Source organism: Galeopterus variegatus, unplaced genomic scaffold (assembly GCF_000696425.1).
Source record: "Galeopterus variegatus unplaced genomic scaffold, G_variegatus-3.0.2 Scaffold348, whole genome shotgun sequence".
NCBI lineage: Eukaryota > Metazoa > Chordata > Mammalia > Dermoptera > Cynocephalidae > Galeopterus > Galeopterus variegatus.
Window position 1 is genome coordinate 458,844 of NW_007726459.1, and position 24,635 is coordinate 483,478.

The following is a 24,635-nucleotide window of genomic DNA, read 5'->3' on the forward strand; positions in this document are numbered from 1 at the left end:
GTGAGAATACTGTCTAGTTCACAAAAGACCAAAAGGAGCAGGCGGCAAGCATACTCCTTGCCAAACTATGCTTACCAAACTACCTTCCCCCCCCATTTGTTAGGTCTCCATCTCTCCTGATAGAGACGTTTCCCAGCTGTTTGATGATTCTTGGTTGGCTGTTTGTAGTTAAGAATGGTATCCTAAAAAGACTTTTGGAAGCTTTGAGTACATGAATGGGTCTTGTACCTGTGGTGTTCACTGTAGGGTGATCTGGCTGGAATGTTTCCTTGGCAACCCCCTTATGTCAATACCTCTAGTTCTGTCTTTTTCAGGCTGGTCAGATGCCCTGCAGAAGGATTCATTTGTTTATTTAAAAGATATTTATTGGGTATATTCACTGGAATATAACAGTAAACAAAGTAGACAAAAATTCCTGCTCTCATGGAGTCCATATTCTGGTGGAAGAGATTGGCCATAAATGAGATAAATAAGATGTATAGAATGTTAAGTAATGTTAAGTGATAAAGAGGAAAAATAAGACAAGGAAGTAGACATAACAGTATTGGAGGAATGAGGAGGAAATACGAGGTAACATGGCTGAGGAAAGCCTCACTGAGGTGACTTTTTTTTTTTTTTAAAGATGACTGAGTGAGCCACGGGGTCGGCCCTACCAGTCATCTTTAAAAAAAAGAAAAAAAAAAAAAGAAGGTGAGTGGTAAGGGGATCTTAACCCTTGATTTGGTGTTGTCAGCACCATGCTCTCCCAAGTGAGCCAACCGGCCATCCGTATATGGGATCCGAACCTGTGGCCTTCGTCTTATCAGTACCACATTCTCCCGAGTGAGCCACGGGACGGCCCTCTGAGGTGACTTTTGAGTAAAGACCTGAAGGAAGTTGAGGGAATGATTTAGGGGTGTACATTGGGGAAGATAGTTTCAGGAAGAGGGAATAGGTCCTGTGATACCTGTGTGTGGGGTGTGATTGAGGAACAGTGTGGAGACCGTTGCGATCCTCCCCTGTTCATTGTGCTCAGTGCCTGGCAGCCTCCTATGTGAGTATAGTCCTTGAGCTTGTCTGTCTCTCACTGAAATTTATTGAATAAATAAATGTAATGCATTTTAGGCAAGGTTTCATCTAGAAAGTTTATAAAAAAACAACTTGGCTGGGTATCTAGAAGGTTTCTTCATAATATGTTTGAAAAAATTTTTTAAAAAGCATTTTTAATGTTAATCTCATTCTCTGTTAATAAAAAAGAGGTAAGGCATTAACTATGTTCTGAATTTAAAATGTTATTTATTTTTGCCATTCTTCTCCCAGTTGGTTCTCTCAGTCCAGTTAAGATTACCTACAGAAATAGGAGTAATGTGTTTCTTTTTCTCCAAGTACATTTATAACTTTTATCTTTTCATTTAGAAAGAAAGGTTTTGGTGGGACGGCAGGAATGGCGTTCGTGGGAACGGTGTGTTCGAGGAGCCACGCAGGTGGGATTAACGTGGTACGTTGTTCTTTTTTTTTTTTTCCTTTTTGTCTTTTTTACTGAGCGGTAACGGGATCGCAACCCCCGGTGTTGCGCCCGCACCGCACTCAGCCAGTGAGCGGGAACCGGTCTCCACATGGGATCCGAACCCTCGGCGGGAGCGCCGCCACGCTCCCAAGCGGCGCACTCTCCAGTGCGCCACCGGGCTGGCCCTGGTACGTTGTTCTTGACGTTCAACTTCGGCTGCCATGTTAGGACACTAGCAAGCATTTGTTGACTCTGTAGTTCCTCCCTTGGTCCTTAAAATGATACTTTGTCCTTATTACAAGGGACACAGTAGAAGTGGCAATGTTCTTCCCTAGAGACTGGATCATGTTTTCTAATATTTGTTATACATTTATTAGCTTTTTACTTTTTATGTGTAAGGAAACAGAGGCTCCATTTGAGAGAACTGAATTAGAATTGTCCGTTTGTTTTCCCATACACAACTATAAATAATCTACTAGTGCTAAAGTAATTGATCTGTTCCCTAAAGGATCCATCTCCATCATCAGTATGTGAGTCACACCAGTTGCTTACTAGACTGAAATGTATAAAGACTGCTGTTGGACGCTTGATTTATAATATAGACTGTCAATACAGTGAATAAATTTCTTGTGAAAAAATAATATGAGACACAAAACATTTTCTTTTTGTTCAGAAACCTAATTAATACCTTCCTGTGTTTGGACAGTTTGGGCAAATCACTGTGGAGACATTTGCGTCCATCGTTGCTCATGAATTGGGTCATAATCTTGGCATGAATCATGATGATGGGAGAGATTGTTTATGTGAAGCAAAGAGCTGCATCATGAACTCAGGAGCATCGTGAGTAACTGAGTTCCTTCTGATTATTCTTAATATGGTATTGTAGGTTATTTCTTAAACTGACAGATACTCATGCCTATGCTGAAAAAATAGAAAAAGTTATTCCTGGTTTTCTGAAATTAATTGCATGGTACATCAATTAGAAGTCTGTTTTTTCATTAAATAAGTAATTCCAGAGAGCTTTAGGGAAGAAACATTTATGTAGGCACAAATATATAACTGCTCTCTTCTGTAAACCAATTGATAAACCAAAAGAGTATATGAACATGGAGAGTTTACATCTGAATTAGAAATTAGGGAAGCATTTCTGCTAGATTCAGTGCAGATTGGATTGAATTGAAGGACTGTAGGAAAATTTTCTCACGAAACTTCTTTTTGAAAAAGTGCTGTGTTGTTACTATATTAGAAGAAGAAATCCTGACATATTCCCATTAATAAACCATGTTTTATAGAGATAAAGGTGGGAGGAAAGACAGAGAGAAGAAAGAACAGTTAACATTTATTAAGCTTTTTTTATAGATAGGCCTTATTCTAGGCACTTACAGATATCAACTCACTTATTGTTCAGCAATCTAGTGAGGTGTAGGTACTTTGTTATCTCCATTTATGGATGAGGAAACTGAGGACACATCCTAATTCTTGACTAGGATTTGAAGTCAGGAGGTTTGGAACCGGAGACTGTGATTTGATCTTTGAACCTCTTCCTTTGCCAGAGTTTAAAAATAATGCCAGAGTTCAAGGGTTGGTTGGGCTTCTTTCTGATGCATATTCATCATAATATAACAATGTTCCTTCCTAATTTCATAGGTAGTAGTCCCAAGCAGAGGACTAAATATAGCCACAGTGAATATGTGAAGTAGAAGCTAAGCCTGAGAGAAAGTTAGATATGAAAGATGGTAATCTGTAACAGCACACTGTGGAATATCTGCAGCCCCAAGCGCTGGCTCTCCTTCCTACCTCCCTCAGGCTCCTCCAGCACTGACAGAGTAATAAAAACTTCCCCTAACCAGCCCTTGAGCTGCAGACCTGAGAGTACAATTTTAAGCACGTGTTGGTGTAAAAGGAAGCACTTAAACAGAATTTACACTGTTTTTGAGCAAATACTAGGCTCAGAAATAGATATGGAAAAATTAAAATAGAGCTTACGAGACACCATCCTTCATTAAAAAAATATTATATGCATAAGAAAAGTCATATGTTTGTAAAAGATTTCCTGTAGAATAGGAAGGTAAATTTAGCATTTGATTTGGCTGACAGTGAAGTTAAGGAAGACATGAATTCAGGGAAATAAGAAATGAATAAAGAGCAATGAGAAGATAAGAGCTTAAAATGGACAAAGAAGCACTCAGAGTCAAGGACGCAGTGTCATGAAGCAATGCCACAGTGGAACTTAAAATAGCATAAGAAGCAGTGAAACCCATGCTTTATTCATTCACTCATCAAGTTTTCATTGAGTATTGACTATGTGCCAGACTTTGCTTTAGGCATTTGGAATACCTTAATGAATTAGATAAAGACTTACCCTTCAGGGAGTTTACATTTTAGTGGGGAAGACTAACTATAAACATATGAAGTAAATCAATTACATGGAATGCTAGAAGGTGGAGAGTGCTATGGGAAATAACATGGAGCAGGATCTGGAAGACTGGGAGGCCTGGATGGCAGGCAGTGAGGCAGAGCAGGCTTCATTCTCCTGCCACAGTGTGGGGAGACTAGATGACAACAGACACCCCTAGACGAGCTGGTAGTTTAAAAATACTCTCCTAAGCAACTCTTGTGTCAAGGAGACCTAAGATATAATTAAAATATTTTGAAGAAGGGCCGAGCCCATGGCGCACTCAGGAGAGTGCGGCGCTGGGAGTGCAGCAGCGCTCCCGCCGCGGGTTCGGATCCTATATAGGGATGACCGGTGCGCTCACAGTGCTCACTGGCTGAGCATGGTGCGACCGGTTTCAAAAAGGACAAAAAAAAAAAAAAATGGGCCGGCCCGTGGCTCACTCAGTAGAGTGCGGTGCTGATAACACCAAGGCCACGGGTTTGGATCCTATATAAGGATGGCCGGTTTGCTCACTGGCTGAGCGTGGTGCTGACAACACCAAGCCAAGGGTTGAGATCCCCTTACCGGTCATCTTAAAAAAAAAAAAAAAAAAAAAATTTTGAAGAGAATGGTATTATGAATATTATATTTAAAACTCACTGCCTATTGAAACTTAAACATGAAAGTAAGATGATCTTAAATGTAAGGTGATACACTATTTTCCCCACAAGAAGAATCAAACAGAAGTGTTTTTGGGATAACTTGAATGTATGGACTTCCTAGGGATGTATAGATGTAAGGGGAGGGAACTTACTGGATCTTGGAGGAAGTAGTCATAACTGTAGGAGAGACTGACCCTATGGGAGTTAAGGTAGAGGGGCACTGCCAACATGAGAGGACCCAAGAGAGAAAGGGTCCAGGGGATTAATCAACCTTATTCTCCTACCGGCTTCTTATCTCTGCCAGTGCCTCTTTTCGGTCACATTTAGTTGGATGTAGTCCACATAGGTCAATCTTCAAAGCACAGAACATAGAGGAGAAGACTGGGTTTAGGATTTGGAGGGGAAATCATAAAATGTCCAGCAGACATGATACTCATTATCAGTACTATGCTTTATCTTGTTTTGGAAGTTCTAGCTGATGCGATGAATAAAGAAAAGGTTTAGGAACAAATATTTGAAAGAAGGGGCAGTTATTTGCAGATTATATGATTATCTAGTTTTGAAAAGCAAAGGAATTAATTAAGTAGTATTAGAAATATAGTTTTGAAATAAGTAGGGTCCCAATAAATCAATTATAACCATTTTGAAAAATGGGGGGGGGGAACCTGTTATTATTTCCCAAAATTCTAAATATCTCAGCATCAACTTAACAGGAGATATGTAGGACTTGTTTAAAGAAGATACAGAAGTTTGCTGAAGGTCATAATAGATAATTTGAGTTAAAGGCTGTGTGGTTTTATGAGAAGACTAGATATTGGAAATATATCCATCTTCAAATTAATTTATAAATTTAATGCAATTTCAGTCAAGTTACAGATGTTTTTATATTACTTTCATTTTGGAACATGACAAAATGAATTTAAAGTCAATTTGAAAGAATAATTATTAAAAAAAAAAGCAGCCCCCTGAAGAATGCTGTCAGTTACTGAGTATTACCATGTTTTGGAAAAGTATGATATTAACTCAGATGCATAGTAAACATATCAGTAGATTCATATAAAAAACCCAGAAATAATAAAATTGACTTTTATTAACATTTTTATTGTGGTGAGATCACTTACCATGATATCTACCTCTTAATAGATTTTCAGGTGTACAATGCAGTATTGCTGTCTGTAAGCACAGTGTTGTACAGCAGATCTCAAGAACGTGATGAGTATCTTGCATAACTGGAATTTATACCTGTTTATCGGCAATTCTCTGTTTCCCTCTTCCCCCAACCCCTGACAACCAATTTTATTCTTTGCTTCCATGAGTTTCACTATTTTAGACACATCATGTAAGTGTAATCATGCAGTATTTGTCCTTCTGTGTCTGGCTTGTTTCACATAACATGACCTTCAGGTTCATCCATCTTGTTGCAAATGGTAGTATTTATTTCCTTTTTAAGGCTGAATAGTATTTTATTGTATGTATATAAAACATTTTTTTAATCCTTTCATCTGTAGGTAGACATTTGGGTTGATTCTATATCTTGGCTATATTGTGAGTACTGCTGCAATGAACGTGGGGTGCAGATGTCTCTTCAAGATCCTGATTTCAATTATTTTGGATATATACCAAAAAGTGGGATTGCAGGATTGTATGGTAGTTCTCTGTTTAATTTTTGGTGGAACATCCATACTGTTTTCCTTAGTTCCTTTCCCATTTTACAATCCCACCTACAATGCCTAAGGATTTCAGTTTCTCCACCTCCTCAGCCACACTTTTCTTTTGTTTTTTTTGCTTATGGTATTTCTCACAAATGTGAGGTAATATCTCATTGTGGTTTTGCATTTTCCTGATGATCCATGATGTTAAGCACCCTTTCATATACCTGATGGCCATTTATAAGTCTTTGGAAAAAAGTCTATTCAAGTCCTTTGCCCATTTTTAATTGGGTTATTACTTTGTTTGCTATTGAGTTGTAGGAGTTTCTTATGTATTTTGGATATTAAACCATTATCAGATATATGATCTCCAAATATTTTCTCCTATTCCATCACTTGCCTTTTTACTGTATTGATTGTTTGCTGTGAAGGCGCTTTTTGGTTTTACGTAGCCCTGCTTGTTTTGCCTTTGTTGCCGTTGCCTGTGCCTGTGGTATCGCATCCGTGAAATCATTGCCAAGACCAATGTCATGGAGCATTTATCCTATGTTTTCTTCTAGAAGTTTTACAGTTTCAGATCTTATGTTTATGTCTTTAATCCATTTTGAGTTAATTTTTGTGTATGGTGTGACATAAAGGTTCGCTATGGGTAGAATTGTGTCACCCAAAGGTTCATGTATTACTCCTCACTGTAACAGTGTTTAGACTGGGAAATCCTATTATGGTAATTGAAGGGTGGGGCCTTTAAGAAGTGATTAGTTTGTGAGGACCATGCCCTACTGAATGTATTAAGCCATTTGTGGAGTTACAAGTTTATGGTTTAAGGGGTGTGGTTCTGATGGATTTATAAGGAGAGCTTGCTCAAGCCATTTGCCATGTGACACCCTACATTGCTATGAAGAGTCATCACCCACCAATACCTCACCAGATGTGTTCCCTGACTTCTCAGCCTCAGAAACTATAAGGAATACATTTTATTTCTTCATAAATTACTCAGTTTCAGCTATTTCCTTATAGGCAACAGAGATGGACTAATACAGGTTTCAATTTCATTTTTTTGCTTGTGGATGTACAGTTTTCCTAGCACTATTTGTTGAAGTGAGTGCCTTTTCCTCATTGTGTATTGTTGGCTCCCTTGTCAAAGATCACTTGACCATATATGCCTGGATTTACTTCTGGGTTTTCTATTCTGTTCCATTGGCTTATGTGTCTGTTTTTATGCCAGTACCATACTGTTTTAATTACTATAGCTTTGTAATATATTTTAAAACCAGGACGTGTGATGCTTCCAGCTTTGTTTTTCTTTCTCCCAATTGTTTTGGCACCTTAAGATCCTTTGTGGTCCCATATGAATTTTAGAATTGTTTTTTTTATTTCTGTTAGAAATGCCATTGGGATTTTGATAGGGATTACGTTGAATCTGTTGATCACTCTGGCTAATATGGACATTTTGCCAATATTAATTCTTCCAGTCCTTGAACATGGGATGTCTTTCCATTTATTTGTATCATCTTTGATTTTCTTCTAGCAATATTTTGCAGTTTTTAGTGTGTACATCTTTTGTGTCATTGGTTAAGTTTATTTCTAAGTGTTTTATTATTTTTGATGCTATTGTAACTGGCCTTGCTTTCTTAATTTCCTTTTTGTGTAGTTGTTAATGTATAGAAATGCAACTAATTTTTGTCCATTGGTTTTTTATCCTGCAACTTCCCTGAATTTATTAATTAGTTACAACAGTTTTTTCTTGGTGGAGTTTAGGTTTTTCTATATATGTGGTCCTGTCATCTGCAAACAGGGATAATTTGACTATTTCTTTTTTAATTTGGATGCCTTTTATTTTTTTTTCTTACCTGATTTCTCTGGCTGGGACTTCCAGTGCTATGTTGACTAGAAGTGGCAAAAGTGGGAATTCATATCTTTTGCCTGATATTAGTGAAAAAGCTTTTATTTTTTCACTGTTGAGTGTGATGTATCTGTTGGCTTTTCACATATGGTCTTTATTATGTTGAGGTAATTTCTCTCTATAGTTTGTGGAGAGATTTTATCATGAAAAGTGTTAAATTTTTCAAAACTTTTTGCATCTATTGAGATGATCATGTGATTTTTATCCTTGTTTCTGTTAAAGTAGTGTATCACACTCATTGATTTTTGTATGTTGAACCATCCTTGCATCTCAGGGATAAATCCCACTTGGTCATGATGTATGATCCTTTCAGTGTGCTATTGAATTTGGTTTGCTAGATGAGGATACTTCAAAAAGTTCATGGAAAGATTCTCATTATCTTTTAATTCTGTTTTTCCATGAACTTTCTGAGGTACCCTCATAGTTTGTTGAGGATTTTTGCATCTATGTTCATCTGAGATATTGGCCTATAATTTTCTTTTCTTGTTATATCTCATCTGGCTTTGGTATCGGGGTGATCCTGGCCTCATACAATGAGTTTGGTTAACCTACACTGACACATCATAATCTCCCAAAGTCCATAGTTTATATTAAGGTTCACTCCTAGGGTTATACGTTCTATGGGTTTGGAGAAATGTGTAATGACAGATGACTCATCATTATGGTATTGTACAGAATATTTTCATCACCCTAAAAATCCTCTGTGCTCTATCTGTTCATCCCTCCCTATCCCTCCAGCCCCTGGCAACCACTGATCTTTTTAATGTCTCCATAGTTTTGCCTTTTCTAGAATATCATATAGTTGGAATCATACTGTATGTAGCCTTTTTAGATTGGTTTCTTTCACTTAGTAATATATATTTAAGGTTTCTCCATGTCTATTCATGGCTTGACAGTTCATTTCTTTTTAATGCTGAGTAAATATTTCATTGTCTGGATGTGCCAGTTAATTTATTGATTCATATACTGAAGGACATCTTGGTTGCTTCTCAGCTTTGACAATTACGAAAAGAGTTGTTGTAAGCATTTGTGCATAGGTTTTTGTGTTGACATGTTTTCAACTCCTTTAGGTAAAATACCAAGGAATGCCATTGCAAGATCACATTGTAAGAATGTGTTTAGTTTTGTAAGAAACTGCCAAACTTTCTTCTAAAGAGGCTGTGCCATTTGGCCTTTCCACCAGCAGTGAATGATAATTTCTGGTGCTCCATTTCCTTGCCAGCATTTGGTGTTTTCAGCCATTCTTATGGGTGTGTAGTGGTGTCTTGTTTTAATTTGCATTTCCCTGATAGCAAATGATGTCTTTTCTTGTGATTATTTGCCTTCTGTATAATTTTTTTGAGTTGTCTGTTAAGGTTTTTGGACCATTTTTTACGTATATCTTCTTTGAGGTATCTGTTAATGTGTTTGGCCTATTTTTAAATTGGGTTCTCTTATTTTTTAGTTTTAAGAGTGCTTTGTATTATTTTAGAGAAAGTCCTTTATCACGTTTTTTTTTTTATTTTCCTTTTTTTGTCTTTTTTCATGTCCAGCAATGGATCGCAACCCTCAGTGTCGCTCCCGTACCTGACCGGACCGGCAACGGGATCGCAACCCTCGGCGTTGCGCCCGCACCTCGCTCAGCCAGTGAGCGGGAACTGGTCTGTATGTGGGATCCGAACCCTCGGCGGGAGTGCCGCCACGCTCTCAAGCGGCGCACTGTAGCAGTGTGCCACCGGGCCGGCCCTATCACATGTCTTTTGCAAATATTTTTTCTAGTCCGTTGCTTGTCTTTTCTCAATCTGTTAATTTTGTCTTTCACAGAGCATTTTAAATTTTAATGAAGTTAAGTTTATCAATTCTTTCTTTCTTTTTTTTTTTTTTCCTTTTTGTCTTTTTTCGTGTCTGGCAATGGATCACAACCCTCAGTGTCGCGCCCGTACTGGACCGGGACCGGCAACGGGATCGCAACCCTCGGTGTTGCTCCCGCACCTCGCTCAGCCAGTGAGCGGGAACCGGTCTGTATGTGGGATCCGAACCCTCGGCGGGAGCGCCACCGCGCTCCCAAGCGGTGCACTGTAGCAGTGCGCCACCGGGCCGGCCCTATCAATTCTTTCTTTCATGGATCTTGCCTTTGGTGTTGTTTCTAAAAAGTCATTGCATATCCGAAGTGATCTAGGTTTTCTCATATGTTATCATCCAGGAGTGTTGTAGTTTTGCATTTTACATTTAGGTCTGTGATCCATTTTGAGTTAATTTTTGTGAAGAGTGTAAGATCTGTGTGTAGATTCATTTTTTTGCGTGTGGATGTCTAGTCGTTCCAGCACCATTTGTGAAAAGACTGTCTTTTCTCTATTATATTGATTTGACCTTTTGCCAAAGATCAGCTGGCTGTCTTTATGCAGGTCTCTGATGGAGTTTGGATGTGTTGTCCCCTCCAGAACTCATGCGGAAATTTGATCTCCAATGTGGCAGTGTTGGAAACTGAGTGAGTCATGGGGGTGGATCCCTCATGAATGAATTAATGCTCTCCCTGGGGGAGGAGGGGTAGTGAGTGAGCTCTCTCTCTATTAGTTCCCACGAGGACCCTGGCACCTCCTCTCTCTCTCTTGCTTCCTCTCACCATGTGATCTACTTCTTCCCGCCGGCTCCCTGCCACTTTCTGCCATGAGTAGAAGCAGCCTGAGGCCCGTGCCAGATGCAGCTGTCCCAGAATCATAAGCCAAATAAACCTCTGTTCTTTATAAATTACCCAGTCTCAGGTATTTTCTGTTATAGCAACACAAAACGGACTAAAACAGTCTCTTTCTGGGCTCTGTTTTGTTTTATTGATGTTTGTTTATTCTTTTGCCAATACCACACTGTCTTAATTACTGTAGCTTTATAGTAAATCTTGAAGTTAGGTGGTGTCAGCCCATGACTTTGTCCTTCTCCTTCAATATTATATTGGCTATTCTCTGTCTTTTGCTTCTTCGTGTAAATTGTAGAAACAGTTTGTCAGTATCTACAAAATAATTTTCTGTAATTTGTTTGGGATTGCATTCAGTATATAGATCAAGTTGGCATGAACTGACATCTTGACAGTATTGAGTCTGCCTGTTCATGAACATGGAATCTCTATTTATTTTGTTTTTCTTTGATTTCTTTTGTCAGAGTTTTGTAGTTTACTCGTATAGATCTTGTACATGTTTTGTTAGATTTATACCTAAGTATTTAATTTTGGGGGTGCTAATGTAAATGATATTGTGTTTTTAATTTCAAATTCTTGTTCATTGTTGGTATATAGGAAAGCAATTGACCTTTGTATATTAACCTTGCTGTAATAGCTTATTAATTCAAGGAGTTTTTTTTTTTTTTTAATTCTTTTGGGTTTTCTACATATCATCTATGAACAAAAAGTTTTATTTCTTCCTTTTCAATAAGTGTACATTTTCTTATTACATTAGCTAAGACTTCTGGTATGATGTTGAAAAGCAGTGGTTAGAGGGGACATCTTTGCCTTATTTCTGATTTAGTAGGAAAGCTTTGAGTTTCTCACAATTAAATATGATGTTAGCTGGAGATTTTTTGTAGATATAAGTTGAGGAAGTTCCTTCCCCTCTATTCCATGTTTATTAAGATTTTTTTTTTTTTAATCAGGAATGGGTGTTGAATTTTGTCAAATACTTTTTCTACATCTATTGATATAATCATGTGATTTTTATTTTCTAGTCTGTTGACATAATGGATTACAGTAAGTGATTTTTTATTATTGAACAAGCCTTGCATACCTGGGATAAATCCCACTTAGTTATGGCATATAATTCTTTTTATACATTGTTGGATTTGGTTTGTTAATATTTTCTTGAGGATTTTCACATCAATGTTCACAAGAGATATTGGTCTGTAATTTTCTTTTCTTGTAATGTCTTTGTCTGGTTTCGGTGTTAGCATAATGCTGGTCTTACAGAATTAGGAAGTATTCCCTCTGCTTCTATTTTCTAGAAGAGATTGTAGAGAATTGGTATAATTTCCTTTTTTAAATGTTGGTAGAGTTCACCATGTCCCATTTGGGCCTGGGACTTTCTGTTTTGGAAAGTTATTAAGTGTTGATTCAGTTTATTTAATAGATTTTGATAGAGGCCCATTTAGATTGTTTCTTCTTGTATGAGTTTTGGCAGATTATGCCTTTCTGGGAATTGGTCTGTTTTATCTAAGTTTTCAAATTTGTGTGCGTAGAGTTGTTCATAGTATTCCTTGATTATCCTTTTAATGTTTATGGGATCCGTGGTGACGTTTCCTCTTTCACTTCTCATATAAGTAATGTGTATCCGCTCTCTTTTTTTCTCAGTTAGCCTGGCTAGAGTCTTATCAATTTTATTGATCTTTTCAAAGAACCAGCTTTTGGTTTTATTGATTTTTTTCCTGTTTTTGGTTTTATTGATTTCTGCTCTAATTCTTATTATTTCTTTTCTTCTTCCTACTTTGGGTTTAATTTGCTCTGCTTTTTCTAATTTCCTAAAGTAGAAGCTTATTTATTGGTTTTAGATCTTCATTTTCTCATATATGCACTGAATGCTATAAATTTCTTTTTTAGTACTGCTTTTGCTGCTTTCCATAAGTTTTGGTATTTTGTGTTTCCATTTTCATTTGTCTCAAGATATTTCTTAATTTCTTCTCTGACCCATTGGTTCAGAAGTGTGTTGTTTAATTTCTATGTATTTGTAAATTTTCTAGTTTTCTCTACTATTGAATTCTAGTGTCATTCTTTTGTGGTCAGAGAAGATACTTGGTATGATTTCAGTCTTCTTAGATTTGTTATGTCTCGTTTTGTGGCCTAACATGTGATCTGTCCTGGAGAAAGTCCTGTGTGTGTTTAAGAATGCATATTCTGTTGCTTTCAAGTGGAGTGTTCTGTATAGGTCCATTTGGCTTATGGTGTTGTTCAAGTCTGGTGTTTCTTTATTGACTGGTTTTTCTATCCATTATTTAGAGTGGGATATTGAAGTCACATACTATTGTTGTATTGCTGTTTATTTCTCCCTTCAACTCTGTCATTGTTTGCTTTATATATCTAGGTTCTGTGATGTTGGGCGAATGTATGTTTGTAATTGTTATATCTTCCTGGCAAATTGACCCTTTTATCATTTTGTAATGTCTCTGTTTTTTTCTTGTGACAATTTTTGACTTATGGTCTATTTTGTCTGATATAAATATAGCCCTGCTCTCTATTGGTTACAATTTACATGGAATGTCTTTTTCACACTTTCACTTTTAGCCTATGTGTTCTTAGATCTGTAGTGAAACTCTTGTAGACAGCATGTAGTTGGATCTTTTTTTGTTTTAATCTATGTAGTCATGGTGTGTGGTTTCTTGGAAAGTTTAATACATTTATAGTAATTATTGATATGTAAAGATTTACTGTTGTTTGTCTCGTAGCTCTTTGTCTTTTCCTCTCTTACTGTCTTCCTTTGTGTTTTGTTGATTTTTTTGTGTTGATATTCTTTCGTTACTCTTTCTTTTTCTTTTGTATAACTTCTGTAGATTTTTTTGTAGGTATCTTAGAGTTTACATAAAGTATCTTGTAGTTTTAACAGTGTATTTTAAACTGATAATAATTAATAGCATACAAAAATCCACATATTCAACACTTTAACTTCTCCCTTCCAACACACTTTGTGTTATTGTTGTCACAGTTTTCACCTATTTATACTGTGTATCTTTCAACATATTTGTAGCTATAGTTATATTTTATACTTTTAACTTTTATACTAGAATTAATAGTGATTTACTCACTACCATTAATAGTAATTCAATTATTCTATATTTGTCTATATATTTATCCTTACTAATGAATTTTGTACTTTTTTGCACTATCATGTTGCTGTTCTGTGTTCTTTTGTTTCAAGTTGAAAAACTTCCTTTAGCATTTCTTGTAAGTGAGGTCTAGTTGTGATGAACTTTTTCTTCTTGTGTTTTTCTGGGCAAGTTTTCATCTCTCTTTTACATTTGAAAGACAGTTTTGCCACGTATAGTCTTCTGCATTGGCATTTTATTCCCTTTGCTACTTTGAATATATCATCCTACTCCCTCTAGCCTGCAAGATTTCTGCTGAAATATCTGCTCATAGTCTTACATGAGGTCCCTTGTTGGTCCCTTGTCCATGATGAGTTGCTTTTTTTCTTGCTACTTTCAAAATTCTCTTTGTCTTTGACCTTTGACTATTTGACTTTATGTGTTAGTGTAGATTTCTCTAGGTTCATCTTGTTAGGGTCTGTTGAGTTTCTTGGATCTGGATGACCATTTCCTTTCCCAGGTTTAGGAAATTTTCAGCCATTATTTATTTGAATAAATTTTCTGTTATGTTCTCTGTCTCTTCTCCTCATGGGACTCTCATAATGTGTGTAATGGTCTGTTTGATGGTGTCCCATATTAAACTGCCTTTAGTCTTTTTCATTTTTTTTTTCTTGCTCTTCTGACTGGATAATTTCCAATAGCTCTCTCAGTTAGCTGATTCTTTCTTCTTCTTTATCTCGTGTGCGGTTGAACCCCTCTTGAATTTTTCAGTTTAGTTATCCTATTCTTTGTCTCCAAGATTTCTGTTTGGTTCTTTTAAAAATTTTATTCCTCTTTGTCACAATTCTCCCTTTGTGCAGTGCTTTCCTGAGCTCATTGATCATTGTTGTAATGGTCATTTAAAATTCTTTGTCAGATAATATATCTCATTTCATTAGAGTTACTTTCTGGAGTTTTACCTTGTTCATTTGCTTGGATTGTGTTTTTCTGTTTCTTCATTTTTTTTTTTTTTTTTTAACTCTTTCTGTTGGTGTCTGTGCATTAGGAAAAAACTCCTCTTCTTCCAGTATTCCTGGATTCACCTTATACTGGAGAACTTAACCAGTCAACCTGGCTTGTTCTGTTATGGGCTTCTCAAATCTCTGTGCTAGTTCAAACTGTCTTTTTCTTAGCAGCCCTAAGGCATCTTAGGTATTCCAGGTCCCATCAGATCCCTGATGCACCAAAGCCAATTGTCTTAGTACATTTTTTCTTTTTTTTTTTAAAAGATGACTGGTAAGGGGATATTAACCCTTGGCTTGGTGTTGTCAGCACCACACTCAGCCAGTGAGTGAACCAACCATCCCTATATAGGGAACCGAACCCATGGCCTTGGTGTTATCAGCACCATACTCTCCCGAGTGAGCCATGGGCTGGCCCTGTCTTAGTCCATTTTTGTTGCTATAATAGAATACCTGAGACTGAGCATTTTATAAAGAAAAGAAATTTATTTGGCTCACAATTCTGTTGGCTGGAGAGTTCAGGATTGGGCAGCTGCATTTGGCAAAGGCCTTAGGCTGCTTCCATTCATGGCAGAAAATGGAAATGGAGCAGGCATGTACAAAGAGATCACATGGCGAGTGAGGAATCAAGAAAGAGGGAGAAACCGAGGAAGTCAGACCCTTTATAACAACCTGCTCTCACAGGAGCTAATCTGTTCCCATGAGAGTGAAATTCATTCACCCCATGGAAGAGCATTAATCTGTTCATGACAGATCTGCCTCCATGACTCACACACATCCCACTAGGCCCCACCTCTCAATACTGTTACATTGGGGACCAAATTTCCACATGCATTTTGGTGGGGACAAACCACATCCAAACTATAGCACCAGTCCCTTATGTAGTTCCTGGAGAAGTTGGTACTCTTGGTATTGTGGTCCATGTCTTTCCCTTCTCAGGGAGAAGCCAGGAGCTGGGAATTACATCTCCTCACTCTGCATTGAGTCAGGGAGAGGAACTGTAGCAAGTGCCCACTTCCTAGTTCAAATTACTTCTTTGTCCTCTGTAACTCCCAGGAGAATAATGTATGATGGGTGCTGCCAAGTCTCTGAGACAGGTAAGATAGAAGCCAGTCCTTCAGGTACTACCTAGACAAGTTGGGATATTAGGTGTGCAGTTCAATTCTTTTGCTCCTTGGGGACAACCTGGGAGCTGGGGGTTCTCTCCTGATTGTATGGCCCTGTTCTGGGGGTGAGGATTTTTGTGAGAGAGTGTCTCTGGTTTTTCTACCAGTTTTGGTGATATTGCTGTTTTATATTCATCTGGAGTCTCAGGAACCTCTTAGCTAGTTTCTGGATTTCTCACAAAGGGGGTTGATCTGTGTGTTGGTGTTGAATCAGTGTGTCCTTCTGGGGCTGGGAGTGGGGGTTGGAGAGAATCGGGGGCTTAGTGGTCTGCCATCTTGGTGATATAACTTTATAATTGACATATTAATCAATTAATAATAATAATAATAATTATTATTATTATTAACACTTAACAGTTTATTTCTTATTCTCAAAAAGTCCACTGCAAGTCTGTCAGCTCTCCAGGGTAGGTTCCTTCTAAGCAGTGACTTAGAGGTCCAGGTCGCATCCATCTTGTAAGTAGGCCATTTGGAACACATTGCTTGTAAGTCATCCTGACAGGTAGAGAGAACTGGAGGGTCATGCAGTCCAAAGTTCAGGGAATACAGCTGGTGAGGGTCTCAGTAGTGGCAACAGTGACCCAGGGGTCTCACATTGCAAGATGGTGGAAGCAGAGAGAGCAGAGAGAGAAAGATAGAGTCTCCTCTCTCTTCCTTTAAAGCCCTCAGAACCACACCCCTGACCACCATTTTTAATCCATTCACTACCTCATGGTCCTACAGTCTAATCACCTCTTCAAGGCTCCACCTTTCAATTACCTTAAGAGGATTTCCCACCCTCTTAAGAGTCACAGTGGGGGCTAAGTTTCTAATACATAAAGTTTGGGGAACACAATTCAAGCTTCAGGGAATTTTGGGGGGACATAACTCAATCCACTACAAATATAAACTATTGCTAAATGTGATAGTTTTTATCAGCATATACATACAGATATGTTTTTAGGAAGCAGTTAATATTATGAAGCTCCAGGGTGATCTAACATGGCCTTACTATAATGTTCCTATTACTGAGAGATTCTGGTACAGTGTTTCCCCTGCAAAAATTTGGGGAGCCAACATGTTATTTATCTACTAGATGTAGATTGAGTTTCCTTAAGATTGTTGCTCAGAATTTTCAGTCATTTCAAGGGTTTCCTGCTCTATGGGGTCTGGTACTTTAGAATTACTTTATCCTTTGGTGGGTTTTTTTTTTTTTTTTTTTTGTAGTTTCTCTATGATGATGTCTCATCATCTGGGAGAGCAGTTTCTTTTTCTGTTACTCTGGAGTGGGCTTTGAGGAGAGAGACTTCTTCCTGTAGGTGTGTTTTATATTGACTGTTGAGTAGGATGTTTTAGTATTGGTTCCAGGTAGATGCAGTAGTATAGTCTCTATGTCCTCCAGGTACTTTCAGCCGCATTTGGTGTTGGAGTAGCATGTGAGTGCCTTAGTGATTCCTTGCTGAGGTTTGTGACATTGTTGGGTTGTCAAGGATGTGGATGAGGTCTTGAGTTCTTGAGAGAAGTGCCTGGGTGTCCTCTCATTCTTTGGCTGGGTTGGGTGACCCTGGGTGGGCTTGTTGGCATGCCATGACCCTGGTAGGTGCACTGCAAATTTTCTTCCTTAAGAAAGACCTTCCAAAGAGAACTTTGGCTATCCTGGGTTTCTGCAGTCTCCAGGGGTTCTGTGTGTGTCTCTCTCTGGATCAAAGTATTTGTGTGGGCTGCCATGTACCTCCCACCACCAGGTGCTCTACCGTGGGGGGCAGTGTAATTCCATCTGTGGGTTGGGCCACCGGGTTGCAGGTCTGCACTTGCTCATCTCTTTCCCCAGGCTCCGCTGGTGATACTCTTTGTGTCAGTGCAGTTGATTGGTCAGTGAGCTGCCTGCATGGTGGCCATGGATGCTGCTGTGGCAGTGGGCTGCTCCTGTTGTGGCAGGCTGCTGTTGTGGTGGCGGTGGCTGTGGTGGACCAGTAGCGCATCAGTTCCTAATATCCCTGCACTCCTTGATGCTGCTAATTTTTGTGAGGTGATTTTGTATTCTATAGCTTGACTGAATATGTTTATTAGTTCTAACAATTTTTGGTGGAGTCTTTAGTATTTTCTATATGTAATGTCATGACATTGTTGACATGGCATCAAGTTGTTCCCAAAGCTGCAGCATTACCTCCATTGGGCACTGGGTCCTTCTGAAAGCAAAAGCCCCTTTTCTTCCTGGAGAGTAGCACCAGAATCTGTTGGGCTCTTGTAGAAGCAGTGGCAAAGCCCCCTCTTCAGCCTTCAGAGCCCCAGACGGGAGCTGTTTTCTCCCATGGACATGGTTTCAAGTTGTCCTGAAGCCAAAGTGGGGCTGCATCAAGTCTGTCCTGAAGCAGAGGAAGCTCATTGTAGATGCGGTGCCAATGTCCTGTGGTAGTCATTTTCTTACTTTATAGTTTTGGCACCTAAATTTGATTACTAATCACTTTGGTTTTTGCCCATTTTGAAGTCTAATCATAAAACAGATTAAATAGAATAAACAGAATTACACAGTGTGTTTCCTCTTGTGTGTAGCTTCTTTTGGTTAATATTGTGTTTGTGACGTTTGTCCATCCTGGTGTGTATAGCAGCAGTACATTCATTTTTGTTGTTCCCATCTTTTTTGGTTTGAGCATTGTCCCCTGGGATTTTCAGTTCCTTGTTTTCTTCAGTTGTACCTGAGGCAAAACAAACTTAGTGGTAGGAGACTGACAGAGGTGTCAGGAATTGCCCGCATTAACTCCGTTAAAATCGAGTGGGGTGGGGGAGGGGCATGTGATATGGGACACAATGAGCACTCACTGCATACCTAACCAACAGTTTATGTTGTCTGCTTTAAGTGTTAGCTGATAAGATGGGTGTACAGTGGTGGTATTAGTCTGTTTCTGTTGCTTATAACAAAGTACAGGGAACTGGATGATTTATAAGAAAATGAAGTTTATTGCTTACAGTTTCAGTTGCTGGTCCAAAGTCCAACGTCCAGGGAACACTTATGGTGAGGGCCTTCTTTGCTGGTGGCTTTACAGCAATGCAGGGGTCTCACATGGCAGAAAGTGGTGGAGCAGAGAGAGAGAGAGAGACTCTGTGTGTTTTCCTTTGAAAGCCCTCAGAACCAGTCCCTGATCACCATTATTAATTCATTCACTATGACATGGTCCTACAGTCTAATCACCTCTTCAAGTCCCCACCTTTTAATTACCGTAGTAGGATTTTCCATTGTCTTTTCAGTCACAGTGGGGACTAAGTTTCTAATCCATAAAACTTGGAGGACACAATTCAAGCTTCACTGAGTGGACTGAATGTCCACTGCAGTGGTATTTTATATGCTTTTGCTTTGCGTTTCCTTGATTACTAATGAAATTAGATAAGGTCACCTGTTTACATTTGTGGGCCTTTTGCATTTCCTCTATTGTGGAGATAATCAGTTTCATCCCAGTTTTTCTATTGGGTTGTTTTTCTTATTATTGATTTGTAGAAGTTCTTTAAATAAATTTTTTGGTGACTTTTAATAAGGAGTTTTTAATTTATAATTTTAATATAGTCATATATCAGTCTATTCCTTTATGACTGTTGCTTTTAGTGTTTTGTTTAAGAAATTGTTTCCTAACTGGTGTCATGGAGATATTCTTCTATATTGTCTTCCAAACACTTAATCTGTTTTGCCTATTATATTTAGGTTCTTTACCCACCTAGAATTACCGTTTGTGCATTATAAGGTGGAGGTCAACTGTGTAAGGTAGAGGTCAAATTTTTTTCCAATATAAATGTGTTGTTGAATTGGCATCATTTATTAAGACTTTCCCTTCACTGCTGCTTTGCAGTGTCAACTTTGTCATAAATCAAGTGTTCATTAACATATTATCACTAGTTTATTTGACTATATGTATATCAATACTGCACTATTCTAATTTCCACAGCTTTATAATAGGTTTTAATATATAAAGTGAGTTGTTCTATCTTGACCTACTTGTTTAAGTATATCTTGGCTATTTCTGGTTTTCTCACGTAAATGTTGGAATTAGCCTGTGAAGTTTCATGGTAAGTCTTATTGGCATTTGATTGGTATCTTGTTAAATCACTAGATTAGTGTAGAAAGAGTTAACATCTTTTTAGTATGGAGTCTTCAAGTCAGTGATCTTCTTTATTGCCTGTTGGGTCCGCCGCCGGCCGACCTGAACAGCCCTAGCCTCGTTCTTTTTGGTGGGCAAGCGAATGGCCCGGATTCCTCTTTCCCTCCTGTCCCCTTTGGAAGGCGGCCGACCTGAACAGCCCTAGCCTCGTTCTTTTTGGTGGGCAAGCGAATGGCCCAGATTCCTCTTTCCCTCCTGTCCCCTTTGGAAGGAGACGGGGGAAGAGAGCCATGAAGAGAGGTGAGCACACCACAGGCCCCAACCAGCCTGTTAAAGGACACTCAGATGCGGCGGGGGGTCTGTCGAGCAGTTCTGTTTATTATCACACAAGCACTTGCTTTTAAAGGCAGATGGGGAAGGGAGGTTTTTTACATAATCCTGTCAGCTTAAAGGTCAAGAGCATGCATCCTGTCTCAATGCCTAGCTATTGCAATAATGCAGTGTTCACGAGCGCGGAAGCGCATATTTGGCCAATAAGGGCTAAGGCAAGGTTCCTGCAGACACCCCCACCGTACTTCCTCCTGGCGCCATCTTAGGCTGCCACATTAATACGCCCTTGTGGGCCCATAATGGCACCACTTGTAATGTCACTTAAGGTGGCGTTAGTTTTTAAGACCCGACAATTCCCCCTTTTTGTTTTAATAAGGCAGCTGGAGGCAGTTAACCTTCCCAGCCTCGCCTCCATTCCCTCTGGTGGCTGTGCCTGTCTTAGGTTGTTTCCATCTGGAAATCTTACCCGTCATTGACTATCCAGCCAAGCGGGGGCAGGGCAAAGCCTTAGAGATTGGCGTTAATTTCTTGAAGGGCCATATTGACCCAAGGGCTGTCAGGGCTTTCATTATGGGCAACCTCCCCTACCACCTGGGTGAGCATTACGAGAGAAATGGTGTTGCTCCTTATAAGGGACATAACCTGGTGAATGGCGTAAGGCCCCGAGATGATTAAAATGGCTAGGGGGCCTGCCAGGGAGGACAGCAGGGTGGTAAGCCATGGGGAACTTGAAAACCAGCTTTGGAACCAATTACTATTGGCTTCTTGCTCTTTTTTTCACTTTTCTAATCCTTCTCTAAGCTTGGCTAGGAAATCTTTGACCACTCCAGATTGGTCAGTATAGAAGCAGCACTCTTCCTTGAGGGCAGCGTATAATCCTTGCTGTAAGAACAACAGGTCTAGTCCACGTCGATTCTGTAAAACAACTTCAAAAAGTGATGTTAGCGATTTTTAAAAATGTGATACAGACACCTCCAAGCAGCCAAGATCTATGTCCACTGCCTCCCTAAGGGAAGCTACCTGTTGATGTGCCAAGGCTATTCCAGCAGTCCTGGTACCTGCTCCAATAACTCCCAAGAGGGAGCTGATGGCCACCGCAGCTGCCCCTGTGGCCCGCTTGTTTGGGGTCCGCTTATTTCAGGTTTTGGGGGCAGTGAGATTTGCCACAGTGCTGCAAAAGGGTTTGTTGGCACCTACGCAGGAACCTTTGCCAAGGACCCACGGAAAGGTGAGTCTGGGGTTGGTGGCATTGGGCAATGCTACTGCTTGATTTATCTCTGCCTGCACATGGCACTCTTCCTTAAAGAAGGTGCAGAACTTGATAAACAAGTTTGGGGGTAGGACAGCCTTACAGAACATTTTCCAATCTTGGGTTGTGCAGGGTTGGTGCGCTAAGCCCTGGAGGATGGTTTCTGCCCATGAAGAATTGGGCCAATCCTCTGCAACAGCCTTTTTCAGCTCTTTAAGGTCACAAGGTTCCCAAGGGTCCTTTTTCCAATGTAATCCTTTTTTACATTGGGGGCAAGGTGTGGTAAGGGGTTTTTTGCCTTTAGCCTTGGGACATTGGCTTTCATTTTTTTATTTTTTATTTTATTTTTATTTATTTTTTTTAAAAAGATGACCGGTAAGGGGATCTTAACCCTTGACTTGGTGTTGTCAGCACCATGCTCAGCCAGTGAGCGAACCGGCCATCCCTATATGGGATCCGAACCCGGGGCCTTGGTGTTATCAGCACCGCACTCTCCCGAGTGAGCCACGGGCCGGCCCGGGACATTGGCTTTTAAAATGACCTTGTCTTCTACAACCAAAACATTGTCCCTTGAAGGGTGGGGAAGTATTGTTTCCTGAGGGGATCAGGGCGGGAAGTGCCTTGAAGGCTTCGGGTAAGTTTTGTGTCTGAGCCTGCAAGGCTGAGGATTAAGTCCTGGCCTTGGCAACAGCCTTTTTTAGTTCTTTTACAATGTTGACCGGATAGGCCTGAGGGGCCGCTTCCCCCCACGGGCTGCAGACGGTTGGGGGTTCCCAGCGAGCCATGACAGGAGAAACCTGCGGCTCTGCCGGGGATGTTTTTAAAGGTGGGCTACCCTCCTCTACTTCTTCAGGTGCCACTTTCTCTCCTTCGGCTAAACTTTGCTCAGGGCCTTGCATTGGCCACTTTGTTTCCTTTTTTCTCTCCTCATCAAACTGTGCCCAATCACTTTCTGCCTCTTCCTGATGCTCCGGATGGAAGCAAAGCTTTAGGGCAGAGATGGTTAGGTTGAACCCTAAGGGGGGGTCTAGCCCGTGACTAATCTCATTCTTTCTGGCCAGGGTCTGAACCCAGTCCCAAGTCTCATACGAGAACAAGTTGGATGAAGGTGCCCAAGGGGCTACCTGCAGCACATGACGCCAGGCATTGGTGGCTGTGGAGTCAGATATTTCTAGGCCTCTGCTTTTAACATGTACTTTGTAGCCTTGCAGGCTGTCTCGTCAGATATTTCTAGGACTCTGCTTTTTAATATGTACTTTAGAGCCTTGCAGGCTGTCTCATCACTCTTTCCACACACACCTCCCATGATGCCCCATGAGGAAGGGACAAAGGGAGCAACAGGGCAGAGAAGTGCAGGGACTTCCCCCTCTTATGGTACTCACCCTGACACACAGGCGGATTGCTTCACAGCGACTACCGCAGTTGTGGGGGCCACTCCACTGGTTGATCACCCTTCGTCGACCTTCTTTCAGGACCGAGCAGCCTCACTCGCTCGCCTTCCACCCACGAGTTTTAAAAAATGCCTCACATGGGGCACCACTCTGTCGGGTCCGCCGCCGGCCGACCTGAACAGCCCTAGCCTCACTCCTTTTGGTGGGCGAGCGAATGGCCCGGATTCCTCTTTCCCTCCTGTCCCCTTTGGAAGGAGACGGGGGAAGAGAGCCATGAAGAGAGGTGAGCACACCGCCGGCCCCAACCAGCCTGTTAAAGGACACTCAGATGCGGCGGGGGTTCTGTCGAGTAGTTCTGTTTATTACACAAGCACTTGCTTTTAAAGGCAGATGGGGAAGGGAGGTTTTTACATAATCCTATCAGCTTAAAGGTCAAGAGCATGCATCCTGTCTCAATGCCTAGCTATTGCAATGACGCAGTGTTCATGAGCGCGGAAGCGCATATTTGGCCAATAAGGGCTAAGGCAAGGTTCCCGCAGACACCCCCACCCTACTTCCTCTGGCGCCGTCTTAGGCTGCCACATTAATATGCCCTTGTGGGCCCATAATTGCACCACTTGTAATGTCACTTAAGGTGGCGTTAGTTTTTAAGGCCCGACAATTGCCTTTTACACAGGTTGAGCATACCTATCTTAAAAATATGAAATCTGTAATGTTCCAAAATCCTAAATGTTTTGAGCACTGACGTGACTCACACCTCTTGTTCCAAGCATTTCAGAGAAGGAATACTCAAGTCGTAATAGTGACGATGAAGATGATGTTTATAAAAAGTGCCTGTAGATGACATGGTTAAGATGCGTGATGGGTTTGTTGAAGGACTTAGAGCAGATGCATTCATAACAGAACAAGAAATCATGTAACTTTATAAAATCAAAGAGAGACTTCTGAGACAAAAATTGTTGTTAATGAGGCAGATGACTCTGCAGGAAACATTTTAAAAAGCCATTTACCAGAATGCCTTTCATCTGTAGAGGACCCACTACCTAGTCCCTCAACTGCATCTGATGTTTCTTCTCACCTTAAGAAAAAAAAAATAGTATGTATATATATATGTAGTACAGTAGCCTTTTAATCAAAACAGCATGGTAGGTGGAGACTGAAGTCCTGCTGTTATTTGTTGTTGCTGTTGTTTTACATCTGATACAGGTGTTCTGGTGATACTACTGTGCTGCTTTGTTACCTGTACACATTATTTTTCACTATATTAATGGAAGGTCCTATTTTTTACTATTAAGTACTTACATGTGAATAAGTGTAAAAAAGTGATTGCTTATTGTTTTAGTCCATTTTGTGTTGCTATAACGGAATTACCTGAGACTGGGTAATTTATAAAGAAGAGAGGTTTATTTGGCTTACGATTCTGGGACAGCTGCATCTGGCATGGCCTCAGGCTGCTTCTACTCATGGCAGAAAGTGGCAGGGAGCCGGCTGGGACAAGCAGATCACATGGCGAAAGGAAGCAAGAGAGAGGAAGCAAGAGAGAGAGAAGGTGCCAGGATCTTTTTTTTTTTTTTTTTTTTTTTTTTTTTTTTTTTTTTTT

General features: G+C 40.0%; 1 protein-coding gene across 1 annotated transcript in view; it reads left to right on the plus strand.

Moving 5' to 3' along the window:
• Positions 1-24,635, plus strand: part of ADAM9 (ADAM metallopeptidase domain 9) — a 129,774-nt gene that overhangs the window by 29,709 nt on the left and 75,430 nt on the right. The window contains exons 10-11 of the mRNA XM_008567818.1: positions 1,396-1,477; positions 2,193-2,326. Of these exons, the coding sequence (XP_008566040.1) occupies positions 1,396-1,477; positions 2,193-2,326 (216 nt within the window). The remainder of the gene's footprint in view (positions 1-1,395; positions 1,478-2,192; positions 2,327-24,635) is intronic.